The sequence below is a fragment of the Cebidichthys violaceus genome, unplaced genomic scaffold (assembly GCF_023349555.1).
Source record: "Cebidichthys violaceus isolate CVI_PGR_0920_01 unplaced genomic scaffold, fCebVio1.0.p SCAF_6, whole genome shotgun sequence".
NCBI lineage: Eukaryota > Metazoa > Chordata > Actinopteri > Perciformes > Stichaeidae > Cebidichthys > Cebidichthys violaceus.
In genome coordinates this window covers 11570575-11586674 of record NW_027176816.1, presented here as the reverse complement: position 1 = coordinate 11586674, position 16100 = coordinate 11570575, and the positions used below count along the sequence as shown (strand labels likewise).

Genomic DNA, 16100 nt, shown 5'->3' with positions numbered 1-16100 from the left:
TGTTGAGTTGGAGAAGCTAGAAGAGGCTAGCTAATGTGGGAAGGGGAGCGTTACTTTGACTCTTTGAACTCTAAAGGAAGCCATCTTGTTAGATCCCGCCTTTGTCCAGCAGCCAGCACAATGCCAGGTCAGGTTTATTACAGTGTTTACAATACAAAAGTGTTTGTGTAAGAATTCACTGTGTGCTTTCTCCCTGTTGTGTAGTTTACATAAGGGTCATCTGGATTGTAGCCCTCTTATCATTGACTTTTTCCTCAGATCTTGGCTGTGAGGACTGTGAGGTTTTTGGAGGTTCAACAAATCATGACTACACATATCTGGTGCTTGACAAGAGCTTCTATTTAGCTCATTAAGGTTTATGGAAAAACTGATGAATGCGAAGCAGGTCCACACTGAAACAGCCATGCATACTCATAACTTAACCTGCATACATGCCCTTAAAGTTAAAAAAGGTCAAAAATAGCCAGTTTTGGTACATAGGCCTGTATGTTGCACTATGGTTCCTGCTGAATAATCACTGAAAATCAGTTTATTGTTCACTTATTCATTTGGTTCACTTTTCTCAAGCTGTATTATCATTTTACCAGTCATTTCCATAGCTTAACATACAGAGTAGTATACTGGACTAAAGCAATGTCAGGAAAAGAAATCAGACTTACATCATAGTGCCTGGACTTTTTGATTTCCTTGATGGGTGTGATCTGCTCTCCTTTCCTCTGGGAGGGTTTGGTGTCTTTTGCAGTTTGGTTCTCAGGCTCGGTTTTGGGTTTCTCCTCTGTGGGTTTTGGCTGTTTCTGGGTCTCTGTTGTTGATACTGGTGCCGTAGCTGGTGTCGTGGTCTTTGAGTCGGTCAGTTGTTTGGCGGCATTGGGCACAAATGGTCCACTACCGCCAGTTCCCGCCTGCGCTTTCTGCGTCTGGGGCTGGGCCGGCCTAGGCCCCTGCTGATTGGTGGCTTTGTGGAGAGGGCTTTGCTGACTGGCTGGCGCCTGGTGACGGGGCGAGCCCATTGGCTGGTGTTTGGGAGCTGGATGAGGAACAGGAAGTGGAGGATCGTCGAGACCGCCTCCGGACAGCAGCCGCTGGGTCTGGCAGTTGAGACATAACCACTCCTTCTTCTGAAGCACAAAGAGGACAAAAAACAAACACATTTAGTGACAACTAGTACAGAAATGTTTGTTTATCATATTATGTCTATAATATGGCAAATAAAACATATTTGAAACCTCCCTGATTTTTTTTAGAGCTTCCCATATTCCAAAATCTTCCTTCTAGCTCATTGCTAAAGCTCTGAAATGCAGTGCTAAACTTTCAAAGCATCAACACTAACGTGGGAAGAAAAATCTAGGAGATGTTGCATAAAAATACAATAAAAAAAGCTAATAAGGTGAGTTTGAATTAAGTTTTGCTGTCTTGAATGGACTGTCAAAAAGTCAACGGGTGGGTGATTACCGCTCAAGTAAAGACTGCAACAACTGGGCAGCTCCAATATACGTGTGTGTGACTTAAATGCCATTTAACCTCCTGTCCTTCATCAACTACTCCTCCACTAAAATTATGTGTTGTCAGTCTACTTTTCATGTTAAATAAGATTGACGGATTAATGCACTGACTAATATTCCTAACGTTGAAAATGTCGATTCCACTTAAACAGCAGGCTGCAGAGACAGCCGCACACACACACACACACACACACACACACACACACACACACACACACACACACACACACACACACACACACACACACACACACATACACACACACACACACACAAACTGTAGACACTTTGGAAATCTTATTTCCAGACAGAGCTGTCACAGCTGCAGCAGGCTAAGTGCGTTTCTAAAAGGCCAAGTCACACTGACAGCTACACCCTATTTTCAATGCATCGGATCCCCTCATTTCTTGCACTGTGAAGCTGACTGATGAAAAATTAGACTGTGATGTGCGCTCACACACACACACACACACACACACACACACACACACACACACACACTGAACATAATTCATTTTTTGCCTCTATTTTAACTTGTTTCCATTTGCTGGTGTGAACACATTGTTGGCTCTGTCTTTCTAGATAACTGAGTCCTGTGGCTTTTCAGTTTGTCCTTCCAAGAGATCACCTGTCAATCAAACACTGTGAGAGGGACAGTGACATTTTCTTAGTCTTTTAGCCATGGTGGCTGTCGATGCTCATACTAAGTCAGGTCTCTTCTGCTTCTTTTGTTTATTTTAGCAACATTGTGACCGGAATAAAGTTGAAATGAATTTGTATTGTCTTAAAAACTAAAAACACGTATCTTCAACTAAGAACTCTTATTTAGTTGATCTTATATGTAATATTCAAAATTCATTTTTTTTGCAGTATCCCTCCTGTATACTCCTTCTGTGTACTCTCTCTCTCTCTCTCTCTCTCTCTCTCTCTCTCTCTCTCTCTCTCTCTCTGTCTATCCAGGAGAGTAACTGAAGTTGTTTTGGACTGAAGATCGGCCATATTACTCATGCAATGAATAACTGACAGATGCAGCGCTCCTTACCGAACACTTATCTCCCATCTCTGCTCTTTTCCACCCACTCATCAAATCCTCTCAACACAAAACTCACCAATCCTCTCTCTAGCTCCCCTATTCTCCTCACTCTATCTTTTCTATCTCCTCTCTTTTTATCTACCCCCCTGCATCTCTCTCTTTCTCTGAATCCCTTTGAGATTTTGGTTGTTAAGTGTCATGCAAGAGACACTTAATGCCGCTTTGGATTGAGTGGTAGTACTTATAGCCACCATTACATACCACCAAGGCATTAATTGTTTAGTTAAACGTCTGCATGCATATAAAACTATATCAACCCTGTTCCGCACCACTCTCTATTGAGGCCTCATTCCAAGACCGCCCATTCATCATTCACAGTTAAAGCTGCAGTTCAAGAGAGAGGTGGGGAGATGGGAATTTGAAAAAAAAGGTAGCAAACTTTTGAGAAGCTGGAAGCATCAAATGTCTGGCATGTTTCCTTTTTACAATTATCATAATGGCTGTCTTAATGTTTCAACACTAATATCAAGTGGATAATGCTGAAAGGAATGTATATCTCATTGATTCACCAGTTGAAATATCACTGAACATCCTGAATATTGTGGCCTTTAAATCTTACAGCTCAGAGTAAATACTTATACATACAATACACACTTTTCTCTGCTCCTGGTTGTATGTGTGTGCGCGTGTGTTTGGTACTGTGCCGCACTCTATCACTCAATCACTTAGCCAATAGCACAATGAGGCCTTCCCTGATCATGCCTCACACATTGCAATGGAAAAAGTTGCATTTACTTCTTTAACTATCGTATAATACGTTCTGTGTGTGTGTGTGTGTGTGTGTGTGTGTGTGTGTGTGTGTGTGTGTGTGTGTGTGTGTGTGTGTGCATGCACCCCCTTAAGCAGCATACTGTACACTGTACAGTAGTAGCCTCTGAGACTGTTGAATCATTTTTAGACCCTAAAGTGAACTCATTCCTCCTTTTCCCAGAGCCAGTACATTCAGTCCTAGCGATCACATCACGTGTGTGTGTGTGTGTGTGTGTGTGTGTGTGTGTGTGTGTCTGTCTGTTGTCCAACAGAGCAGCCCATCACTGCACCACTTAACCTACATAGCACAAACATTCTGGCTTTTGTCCTCTTGTCAATAACGTTCACTAACATACTCCATCAGTTCTAATTCTGCATTCAGACTCGCTCTCTCTCTCTCCCTCTCTCTCTCTCTCTCTCTCTCTCTCTCTCTATCTTTCTCTTTCTTTCTTTCTGTCTAAACGCGGGGCCTTTCAAACTCTGTTCAGTGTTGCATTTCATCGTTCTGTATTGTATTTTGACTCTACCTTCCAGCTCTCTCTCTCTCTCTCTCTCTCTCTCTCTCTCTCTTATGAAAGCAATGGATCCCTTTCTATTTATAAAAAGCCCAAGTCAATGATATCCCAAATATAGTCTGATTAGAGTCCATGGCAACCACACCAAGCTATGGTACTCCTCCATTTAAACTACGGAGTTGAACACAAAGCTTCTCTGCTTCTCACAGTTCCACTTTACTTCTCGTGTGACTCATTCTCATCCTTTTATATTTGTGTTTCACACATTTGCACCTGCAGCTTCTCTCTTCACTACATGGTCATTAAACTTCTATCCTTCCCTTTCCTCTCAGCTCTTACCCTCCCTCTCTTCTCTCTCTCTGTCACCCTCCGTCTCCTTTTCTCTCCCTCCAACAGAGCAAGGGTATTTTTACCCAGAATGCCATTGTTCTGCTTGATCGCACACTTCCCTAGCACTGGCTGCCACTTTAGGCTGCACTCTACTGCACCACAAATACACACACACATACACACACACACACACACACACACAGACAGTCACACGGTTCATGTCAGTGCAAAATGGAGGAGGTCTGTGTAGCTAAAGGCTTACCAGAAGGAGAGAGAGATGACAAGCAGAAGGAAGAAGAGAACAAGGGGAGAGGAGGAGCCCACTGGGCGGAGGAGAGGAGAAATGGGGAAGTGAGTGACACCACACGAGCATGTGAGTGCATGCACATAGACACAGTAAATCAGCTCAGCCTCCAGTAATGTGGCTCCCTGCTGAGTCTGATGTAAGTGGCTTGACATGAGAGCAGAGGAGAGAAGAGATGGACAAATAGCCATGAAGAGGTGTTGAAGTGGACAGATGGTGATGATGATGATGGTTTCTTACATGTATAGAAACATTTTCTTAATATGTTTTGGAGGAAATATAATTGATGTGTGGATTTTGTCCACTGGCAGTGCTTTGTCTGGCTACGTTCTTGTAAAAAAGCCATAGAGAGGTGGTTTGTGTCTCAAAGTGTTAAATATATGAAAGGTTAATCATTCTTCAGTGGCCATGAAATTGTAGGAAAAACAAATTAATTATGTTGCTTCGCATGAAGATTCGCCAATTTCCAGAAACATCTGTTAAAATCTTTTCCTCATTATGTTGCCACAAACTATGATTTGATAGGAAGTGGTGGATTTCCGGGGGGAAAGTGTGTGATAGACTGAAAGTTAACAAGATGTCTTCAATCTGTCTTTATGAACCCCTCTCATTTGAATTGAAGAACAAAAGATTTAGGTCTTGACATCAATCATGTTTCAATGAAAGAAGACTGAGCAGTTTTATAAATAATTTTCTTTGCACATATCATTTGTGACTGACTTCCATCTCCCCATGGTTGCTTCCAGGTTTTCTGACTAATTGCAAAATATTTTGATATGAAAAGTCTTGAACCCAAACGACACCGAGTGAGTTTTGGGGTGCAGGTTTCACTGCTCAGTGCACAGGTTGCATCAGTCACCGTATGTGAGGAGACTCACTTTTACATGACAACAAAGAGCAAATTTCATAGGAACTCACCCACATGAACTCTTTTTCCTCCTGCTATTATCTCCATCTTGAGCTTTGTCTCCACTGAACATTTTTGTGTCTTCTCTCTACTTTTGTCCATTGAGATACTTTTTCATTTTTTGTCTGCTTTGGCTGTCTACTCTTTTCTATTTTCCTCCCCCAATTATCATCTCTCTACCCCTCAGATTTATCTAGTGAGCCTCAGGGTGGGAACCACTGGACTAACCTGCAGTTCATAAAGTGGATGAGAGAAGGCCGTTGCACACAGTTACTGATACATTGATGCATTAGTAGTATCAATCTAATAATATAATGGTATTATGTCAGTCACAGAGGCCAGTTATTCTGTAAATGCTTTTGATACCTTAAGTAAAGCATTTTTAACAATGTTGTATCGGTACTATCACTTAAGTAGAAGATCTCCTGAAGATCTGTTGATTTGATTTGAAGAAAGGGAGGAAGAGGGAGCAATTTTGAGTCTCAACTACTGTTACGGGATAAATCTTGGCCCGTGCACACAGACATATGCAGCACACGCGCACACACACACACACACATACACACACACATACACACACACACACACACACATAAAACACAAGCTCAATGCAGACACACACTACGCATGTCCTTTGGGAGAACCAGCCAGGGATCTTACTGTAAGAAGCACAAGTGACATTTGTGAAATTAAAGGCCCTAATTCTGTTGATAAGCGCACGCACGCACACACTCACACACATGCTGGTTGGATTTAAGGTGGATGATTTCATCTAATACTGTACCTTTTGCACTGTAAGAAGCAGGAGAGGCAGGGATATAGAGAATACGAGAAAGAGAGGAGGAGGAGAGGAGCTGAGGCATTAAAAGCAGGAGGAAAACGTAAAGTAAAAGGGGGAGAAGAATTTAGATGAGAGCAACGACAGCAGTGGAGGAAGTGGAGGAGAGGATAAAGAAGAGAATTGAAGCTTGAGGACTAGAGAAAAGAGAGAATGAAACAAAAGGGAAGAGAGGAAGAAAAAAATAGAGAAACAAATTAGAAAAAGGGAGGAAATATAGCAGAGGAGGAGGCGAGACGCTAGGGAATGAAAGAGGAGGGGATGAATTATAGGAGTGCAAAACCAGTGAAGGAGAGAATAAGTGATATATAAATTAAAAGGTAGAGAGTAAGAAAGGAGTAAGGAGAAGAGGAAAGGAAGCCGAGAAAGAGAGAGGTGAGAGGGAGTATGGAGCCTCTTTAATTACATAACCTTGCTGTGAGAGGCAAGAGGAGTGGTAGAAGTGTGTGTGTTTGTGTTAATGCGTACACATTAGGTTTTATTGCCCACATTCTAACGTCACCTCTTTCACTTCCTTCCTATTTTCTGCCGACCAGCAATTCTTCACAGAACCGATATGAAACCCAGATGAGGTTGATCTGCCCACCTCTTTCCTCTGCTAATACCAAGTGTAGGAGGTTCTCGTTTGCATGCAGTATGTTGTGAATTCATAGCTGTCATGCTGATGAATTCTGACACTAGCCAAAACTACGACTGTGAGCATTATAATCTGATGGAACCGTCAAAGGGACATTTACAGTCCGCATCAAGTTTCATCATAGCATGACCACAAAGAAGCAGCAAGTCTGAGTTAGAAGCAAATTAACTAACTATAATGAACAGGCTGAAAGATGGACCAGATGTTTAGAAAGAAAGACCGACTTAAGACACAGGGAAACAGTGGCTTATAGTAGCCTCAAGCTATCAAAGACTCTTTCCAACAACTCAAAAGTAACTGTAAGTAATTGTATCTTGTGTACTTGTAGGAGCCGCATTTAAGTTGATGTTTAAGTATTTTAATTACTGATCTTTTTCTTTTATTTTTGTTGAATGCAAGTGTGCCCCGCCCACTTGTGAAAAAGCATGTGACATGGACACAGGAAACTGCTTTTTGTTTCTAATTTCAACAGTTTAACAGTCAACATTGGTTTATTATAGCTGTGACCATTAGGGATGAGCATTGTTAGGATTTTCTGGATACTAGTACTCTTATTGATACTGCTTATTGGATTGGTTAAGAAAAGAACCAATCCAATTAATTGGTTCTTTTCTTAATGAATTAAGAAAAGAATCAACATTGCTTTAATATTCTTGTTTGTCTTACTTGAGCAGCAGTACAAGAAGTTCCAAAATCTTTAAAATACATTCGCAGCTTCACAAGTAGCTAAGTGGTTAGCTTTCATTTATTAACCTGTTCTCATTAAAGAAACTCTGTAAGACATCGCTAACGTTACATGCAGTGGACGAAGATGGACGGCTACTCGACACACAATCGGAAACTGCATTTCTGCAGATTTATGTTCTGCTTGCTCGCCAAATGTTTCGATAAATTGCTGTAAAGGTTTTATTGCATTTGTGACGAGAGTTACAAAGAGAGTAAAATGTAACCACACCGGATCTTTTTCTTCTCTCTGCCATGATGTGTATCTCAGGCTGTACTGAGCCGGAGTTGGTGTGTGTGTGTCAGAGTAAAGCACAACTCCGCCCCTTGTACAAAGACATGCACACTGCTATTTTCCGCGGAGATCTCACTCTGTAAAGTACCAATGGCAGAAACTCCAGACCTTATCCATACTCTGGGTTTTTACTAATTTAGAATCGGATCTCGGGGGGCGTCCCTAGTGACCATGATCTTTCCCCTGAACCAAGTATCACTACACCTAACCAATCTTTAACTGTAGAGGACACAAATCAGAAGAGGGTCATATGATTCATTTTTGTAAGCAAATATTTTTCAAAGATTTTGGAAGGCACTGACAAACCACGTCTTCTTTCTGATAGAGACAGAAAATACTGAAATGGGTAAGACTGTTGTAGTGCAGAATCATCTGTCTTGAGGTGGACCGACACAAGAGAGAAATAAATAAAACTAAAGTAACTGGAAGAAGAAGAATAAACACTTAACTAATTGAATCTCACACTGATTTATTTATTCAAAGCAGATTGTCTTCTACTTGTGGTGCTTGAGCAGCTCCACTGCAGTTAATAGAGGTTAAGTGCCTTGCTCATCACAATTTCAACATTAGCTTTGGAGAAGAGTTTTCCTGCCCTGATTCACTGAGTCAAACGGATTTGAACCGACGACCTGACTGCGATGAGCTGCCTTAGGGGCGGAAACCTTTGAGGTTAAGATATGGAAACAGACCAATAGGCGTGTCACGATTTGTTACAAGTTTGCCCCACAATTCTGTCTTGAGAGCTAATTTTAACAGGCTGCTGTCTCATTGGGACTGACTGACGCATGCAGATACACACACACACACACACACACACACACACACGCACACACGCACGCACACACACGCACACAAATAATCACTAATCAAGAACAGGGAGCAACAGTACAATCTTTGCAGTGCATACGAGTGTATCCCTGTAAAAGTTTCTGCATGTATTTGTGTGTGTGTGTGTGTGTGTGTGTGTGTGTGTGTGTGTGTGTGTGTGTGTGTGTGTGTGTGTGTGTATGGGCTTCAGGGATCAGAGGATTTTGACTCCTGCAGTAATAGGATGGCAGCTAGCCAGCAGCAAAACAGTACTGAGCTACACTGGCTATCACAGCTCTGGGTCAACAGGGAACATGAAGTCAACTGACTTCAACCACTGCTTTGTCATTTAAACAAAACACCTTAAATCTGATTTATCACATTGTACATAATGTTTGTCCAACACTTTATACACTGCTTTATGAGAACTGTACTCAAGTTAGGTTAAGCAACCTCCTCTCTGTGTTCTTGCCTGATAATGTGACTTTTACAATATTTCCAAACCTGCATTTCTATTCTTACACATACAAGCCCTATTTTTCTTCTTTTCATCCACAGAGCCTCATCAAAAATTATCTCTGTGGGGACACAAGAGTTTACTGAGCTGAAGTTCTTGCCTCACTGTGTGTACCCAGAATTGAACCTCATCCTCAATGGCGGGGGGGGGCTGCTGGGTATTAATAGGATTTAATTGATCTGATCTTGGTTTTAGTATGAGAGAGACTACTTTGAAGAGCTGAAGTGTGCACTTTGAAGTGCACGAGGCGGTCCTCACTTGGACAGGAGCATTATGGGTAGGGGAGATTGCTGGCTCATCCCCCAGGGTGAAGAAAGAAACATGATCAGACAGATGCTAGAGAGGAAGTTGGAGGAAAAAATCTTGAGGAAAGTTTAGCCACGAGTTTAAAGCAAAGAGAGAAGAGGAGAGAGAGAGAGAAAGTCTTCCATTTGAGATGAGTGAGCGAGATGGAAGGGGAGGAATCCGTGAGGAGGCTGAGAGATGGAATATAAACAGAGGTGGGGGTGGACGTGAGAGAAGATGGAGCATTGCAGGGGAGAGAAAAACATGGAAAACAGAGAATGATTGCAGAGAACTAAACGAGAGGGTGTTGAGGGTGAAATGAGAGGGAGAGGATAATGAGAACCTCTCTCTGCTCTGGTTTCCTCCTGTTTATTCTAGCTCAGTATAAATGAATCAATACAGGCACAATACAGACTTTACATACCCAACAGTAAAATGTTTTATAGACTGAAATTTTATTTACTTATAAACCGGTGGAATAGAATAAATAAAATACCTGACGAAGCAAGATCTCACTTTGCTTACTAGTAAATGTAACAGCTAAAAAAAAGATTATATATAAAAGGGAAATGTAGTTTGGTAATTCAACATCAGTATCCATCAACAATATTTGCAATTTTGGAAACGGGGGCTTTGCCCTTTAACCGCAATTATTATACCTGTGAAACCAAGAAAGTGCTTAGTATTTGATAGTACAGAGTGTTAGCATTTAGCCGCTACTAGACCAGTCCCTGTTTTAAGAAATAGAGAGTAGAAGGTTCAAGAGAGGTTTGAATAAATAGGATGGACTCTTCCAACATTGAACAGAATGAAAGTTCTGTTTTACTTGTGTATTTTTTCCTCTGTTACAAGGTTTTGTGCCAGTTTCGCTGGCTGTTGAAATGCACGTCACTGTCCATCAAATGCTTCCAGGAAGGGACAGAAGAAATTAGGGTAGAGGAAGCCACGCTCAAAACATGACTGAAAGAAGAGAGTAAAGTCTGAGGACGTAGGAGGAGATGGGTAAAATGGAAGACAGAACAGAATGGGGGAGGAGGAGGGAAAGAAAAATGTGGGGGGGGGGGGGCAAAATGAGTGAAAGAGGCCGAGGAAGAGGATAAGGATATTACTGAATTAGAAGGAGAGAGGAGAGGAGGATGACGGGGGAGAGAAGAAAAGAAGAGAGAAAAGAGAGGCGGATTCCAAAAATGTACAGTGAATTAGTTCTGCCACATGAAACTGGCAGTTCTAGCTGAGAAACGCTTAGGGGCAAGGATTTCTGTGTGTGTGTTTTTGTGTGTGTGTTTGTGTGTATTTGTATGAATAAGTGTGTGCTGGCGTGTTTGGCTACATATAATTTGTGTGTATGTCAAGTGTCCGGGTGCCTGGATGTAAGGGTGTGTGTGTGTGTGCGTGTCTTTGTGAGCAAAGAGGATCACTGCCTCCCCAGAAAAGAGTTGATGCCATGTTGACATTTAGACAAAAACACAAGCGCCATCTTTTAAAAGAGCAACTGTAAGAGTGAAGCTCGAAGAGAGCTGACAAAAAAACAGAAGGGACAAACAAAAAAAACATAAACTGTACCTGTCACGTTATTACATGCCATTTAATCTTCAACTAAACCCTTAAAGCTACTCAGACAAAGATTTTTAACGGAAAAAAAAACATATTGTAGAAGCGCAGTATTGGCTCTAATCAGACACTGTGGCTGATTGTTTGTGTGGACTGTGATTCAGAAGCAATACATTGAAGCATGAAGAACTAAGGTTCTCCTAATCAGCAGTTTACTTCCAACAAGAACTTGGTATCTTTCATCACCATCAATTCCCCCACCAAGAAGAAAAACTAAATAGGGAAAATGATTTGTTTACTGATGCAATATCACCTGCTTTTATATATATATATATATATATATATATATATATATATATATATATATATATATATATATATATATAAATATGCATAAACACAATTTGAAGCTTTTTTTTTACAAATATACAAAATCCATAAATTCATAAATTCATAAATTCATGGAATATTGTCTTATTGTAATTTTTAGCCACAGTAGTTTTGCCAGCGCTGTTGTCACTATCTGGGCTTCGATTCCTGGGCCAGACGGCCCTTCTGTGTGTGTGTGTGTGTGTGTGTGTGTGTGTGTGTGTGTGTGTGTGTGTGTGTGTGTGTGTGTGTGTGTGTGTGTGGAGTTTGCATGTTCTCAGAGTGTCAGCGTGGGTCCCCTCCGGGTTATTCCTTCCACAGCCCAAAGACATCCGGCTTAGGTTAATTGATTACTATAAATTGCCTGTAGGTGTGAATGTGAGTGTGAATGGTTGTCTGTCACTATGTCTGGTGACCTGTCCTGGGTGTACCCTGCCCAATGTCAACTAAGATCGGCTCTAGCCCCCCCGCAACCCTAGAAAGGATAAGCGGTTACGGATGATGGATGGATGTTGTCATTATGTGAGAAAATTAAAATGAGAATGTACTAAAATTATCATTATTGAAGTGAAATATTTCCTCAAATGACCAAAAGGTTGACACTTTCGTAGAGGTCCACCTGGCTCCCAGCAGTAATACAGTATGAACGCACACGCACACACACACACACACACACACACACACACACACTTACTCACACACACAGGAAGAGTGTGTAAAGGTCAGTGTCATCTGTCCTTCACTCTCTAACTCATTTCCTCCGAGTGTGTGTGTGTGTGAGTTTTGACCCTGACTAACAGCGGGCTGAGTCAGCCTCTAAAATCGTACACAATGTGCAGCCAAACAATATCTGGGTCAGTTTGCACGCTACCATTTATGGCATCCAGTGTCTGGCTCAAGGGCACTTCAAAAGCAACAGCTTCATCTGTATTGCTGTGAGTCCTGCTTGTTTTGGGGCCTGGACCGGTGAGATCTGGGAGGATGGGGTGACCCACCACTGTGTTGCAGTTGTAGGGTGATGTTTGTGCAGCATTTGACATCAACTCCTCCCAACATCGCCGATAACACCCCGCATGGGACACACACTTCCATCACCTGCATTCACATACACTCATGCCTAAACATTCAAACAAATACGCGCGTATACACAAAAACACACTCACAAAGCAGGGACTTTTACCCTCCTATCCAATCAGATCACTCTGTAGGAGCGTGCTCACACTGCGCTGTGGAATTATCCACCTGCTCTGAGAGACGGGGGGCTCGATGAATCTCACTGCTGCAGCTGTTTGTCTATTTTTTCCCCTTTTTCTTTTCTTTTTTCAGTGTCTCTTAAATTGTTTCCTGTCTGTCTACCCCCTTCCTATCGCTAGAAACACTTCCTATGCTCTTTCTCTTTTTCTTTGAGTTTCTCCCTCTCTCTCTCTTACACAAAATGTCTCTTTCCCCATTCCTCAAATTGAAGTGCAATACCTTCTATTGCGCTACTGTCATATTGAGGAGCGTTAAGTTCAATTTAGCTTTTATAATTTGATACATTAGGAAGAAATACTAGCTATAGTGTTTGTGTTAATGTATGCACATGTGAAATGGATTCAATAAATAGTAGATGTGCTTTAGACAGAAAAAAACAAGGAATAATGGTTGTTGGGTAATGCAAATGCTGAAAATATTCAATCCTGTTTATTTTTTTCCTTACAGTGTAGTTAACTGTTATTCTTTAATATCCCTGTTAAAAATAACCTATTTGCAAAGAGTATCATCCCCTTCCACCCTGTGCATTTGTTTCTATGTCCATTTATATGTGTGTTCAGCTGTTGGAGGATCTGCAGTAGCTGCAGGGACAACACGATCACTACATGGTGATTATTTGTCATCTCTGGGCAGTAATGACACGCTGCCCGTCTGCCGCCACAGCTCAGATTGGCATTGATTAGATGTCAGTGTCAATGCTCTGCCCCCATCATTTTATCCTTTTACACAGAGCATGACAGAGAGTCCTAACCAGAAAGTGCTGTCTCTCTGCTGCGAGGACAACCAAACATGAAGAGAGACTGTCAAAGACAAAGACTGTCCTTTTCAATGCTCTTTGATGGATTATTCCAGTTTATTACATATTTTCCTTACGATCTACCAGATAATCAAATGGCGTGTTTGACTGTAAACAAGCCATTAGAATATCTAAGCTCAGCAAATGAAAATTGACCAAAGGATTTAGGAGAAAATACTCCTCAGATTGTGTTAAGGCGTGTTAATGTTACAGTTAGTCCATTTGTGTTTTGCTTTGAGCTAAAGAACTGAAATGAAGAGGAAGCGGCCGATCACAGATCAATAACCAATAACTATTAATTCCCACACATGGTTCGGAAGATCCCTGACAGTGTAATCGATAGAGAGAAAATGGGAAGGGACGCATGAAAGAACAGGAGCGTAGCATCCACTTTTCTGATACAGCACGCTGAGGAGAAACACATGTACACTTACTACTGTATGTTGAATATCATCTGTCTTTGTCAGAACTTTGGAAAATCATTCAACAATTGTATTTGAAGTTTCAGTAGAAAGATTGGTCTAGGATGTGTTTATCCTTGCTTAGAAAAAATACTGTGTATTGGTAATATGTATAAGCTAGCTGCTGGTAAACCAGTTGGTAAACCCAACTGGAAGCTTTTGGAATAGCTGTAGAGATATTCATAATTGACTCAGAGAGTCATCTGAGGACAAAAAAGTCTCAGAAGTAATTCAGAGGCTTAATGTGAAAATAATAACAAAAAATTGGACATTTTTTATTATCCAAACATTAGGTGGTGACAACATTTAGCCGAGCCAGCAGATACACAAGGAAGTCACCCTGAAGACCCTGCAGTCTGTTTTCATGCAGAACATAATAATTCATGAGTGACAGCCCAGCTGTAAACTGCAGTGAGGAGTCAAAGGTGAGATGAGGTAAACACAGCAGAGGGGGAGGGGACAGAGGGAGGGATGGAAAGACAGAGGGATGGGAGAAATGGACTGGGGGGATGAAACTTAAAAAGTGGAGAAGTGGAGTAAGGATTTAGGCGTCATTTGCATTCTTGATCTTGTTTTGAAAGACAGGAAAACTGTATTGAGGGAAAATGAAGAAAGATGGAAGGTGATGGCGGCACAACAACCCTCATATAGAAGATATAATGTGTTAATTAGCCATATTTAGTTTTGGACAGAAACAGTCTTTATGCTAAGCTAACTGGCTGCTGCATGCTTATTGGACAGATATGAGTGGTATTGGGCTTCTCAGCTAACTCTCAGCAAGAGAGCTAATAAGCATACTTCCTAAAATGTACAACTATTCCTTTTTCCCTAATCAGCCCTTTAAATAAGTCCTTGTTTTCTAAAAATGTCTCTGGCCCTTGCAAAGATAGAAGTAAAAGTGTACACTGAAACACACACACACACACACACACACACACACACACACACACACACACACACACACACACACACACACTCACACACACACACTCACACACACACACAGTTGCACTGGACCAAGTCAGTCAATCAACAGAATCAAATTTGTTCCAGAGCGTACAGCGTTTTTAGACCATTAGACCCTGCCAACTAGAGTAGAATAGAATAGAGAGATCATGAGAGCAACATTTGCACAGCAGCTATTGTCAGATCTCAAGCCTGATGTTATACTATTATTGACAATACAAAAAGTATATAGTAGCATGCCACCACACTACAAATACACTTCATTGCACTACTGTGGCGTGACTACGCTGTTATTTCTCCCCTGGGACAACTTAGTGTTAAAGATTCCTTCACCCTACAGGAAATTAATTGCCTTTCAGCCCTGGTGCACAAGCACGCACACACACACACGTGTGCACACACACACACACACACATATACTATATATTGTACACTCCAGTACAATATTTCTTTTAATCTGAGAGCTGATTGGTGAGTTATAGGGTGGCCTCTACTCCCATTGGATTCAGAGAAGTCTGGACTGTAATTTGATTCGCCAAAGTGCTCTGGGGGAGGGGGTTCTAATTGTTTATTGCTTGTGTTCACAGAAGTGTGTGTGTGTGTGTGTGTGTGTGTGTGTGTGTGTGTGTATGTGTATGTGTGTTTACAGGGGGGGCAAGATCAATTTACCCTCCTCTACCAGGGGAATCGCAGACATAGTACACCTGCTCTTCTCTCTCCCTCGCTTTCTATTTGCCATAAAACTCTCTCCGTCAATCTGCTTCACTTACTTAATCATTTCATTGGCAAAAAAAACCTTTTTTTTATCCTATATGGAAATGATTGATGCCTTCTTTAACTATCGCTGCCTTATGGGCGATGTTATGTGAAAACACAAAAAATGGAAAAATAAACAAAACGACATATATCAATGCCTTTTCCCCCTCAAAATTAACTTAAATGTATGTTTAAATTAGGTCCAGCAGATTACAGTTACTTTGGCAGACAGCGAAGAATTAACCTAAAATGGTGGTTAACATGCAACCATTCTACATTGCTGGTTAATATGGTGAATGCATACATACAGTAATGAGTCTCCTCCCTCATATTTTGTGAATTGTGTGAAACGTGGGCTTCTTCAACATTTAAAACAATCTAGTTGAGACAGTTATCCAACATCGACTATAATTCAGAAAAAACTATTAGCATAATAAAGTGGAG

General features: G+C 41.3%; 1 protein-coding gene across 3 annotated transcripts in view; it reads right to left on the bottom strand.

Moving 5' to 3' along the window:
• Nucleotides 1-16100, bottom strand: part of bsna (bassoon presynaptic cytomatrix protein a) — a 152418-nt gene that overhangs the window by 45729 nt on the left and 90589 nt on the right. For all 3 annotated transcript variants that reach the window (XM_068733091.1, XM_068733093.1, XM_068733092.1), the window contains exon 4: nt 660-1118. In XM_068733091.1, the coding sequence (XP_068589192.1) occupies nt 660-1118 (459 nt within the window). The remainder of the gene's footprint in view (nt 1-659; nt 1119-16100) is intronic.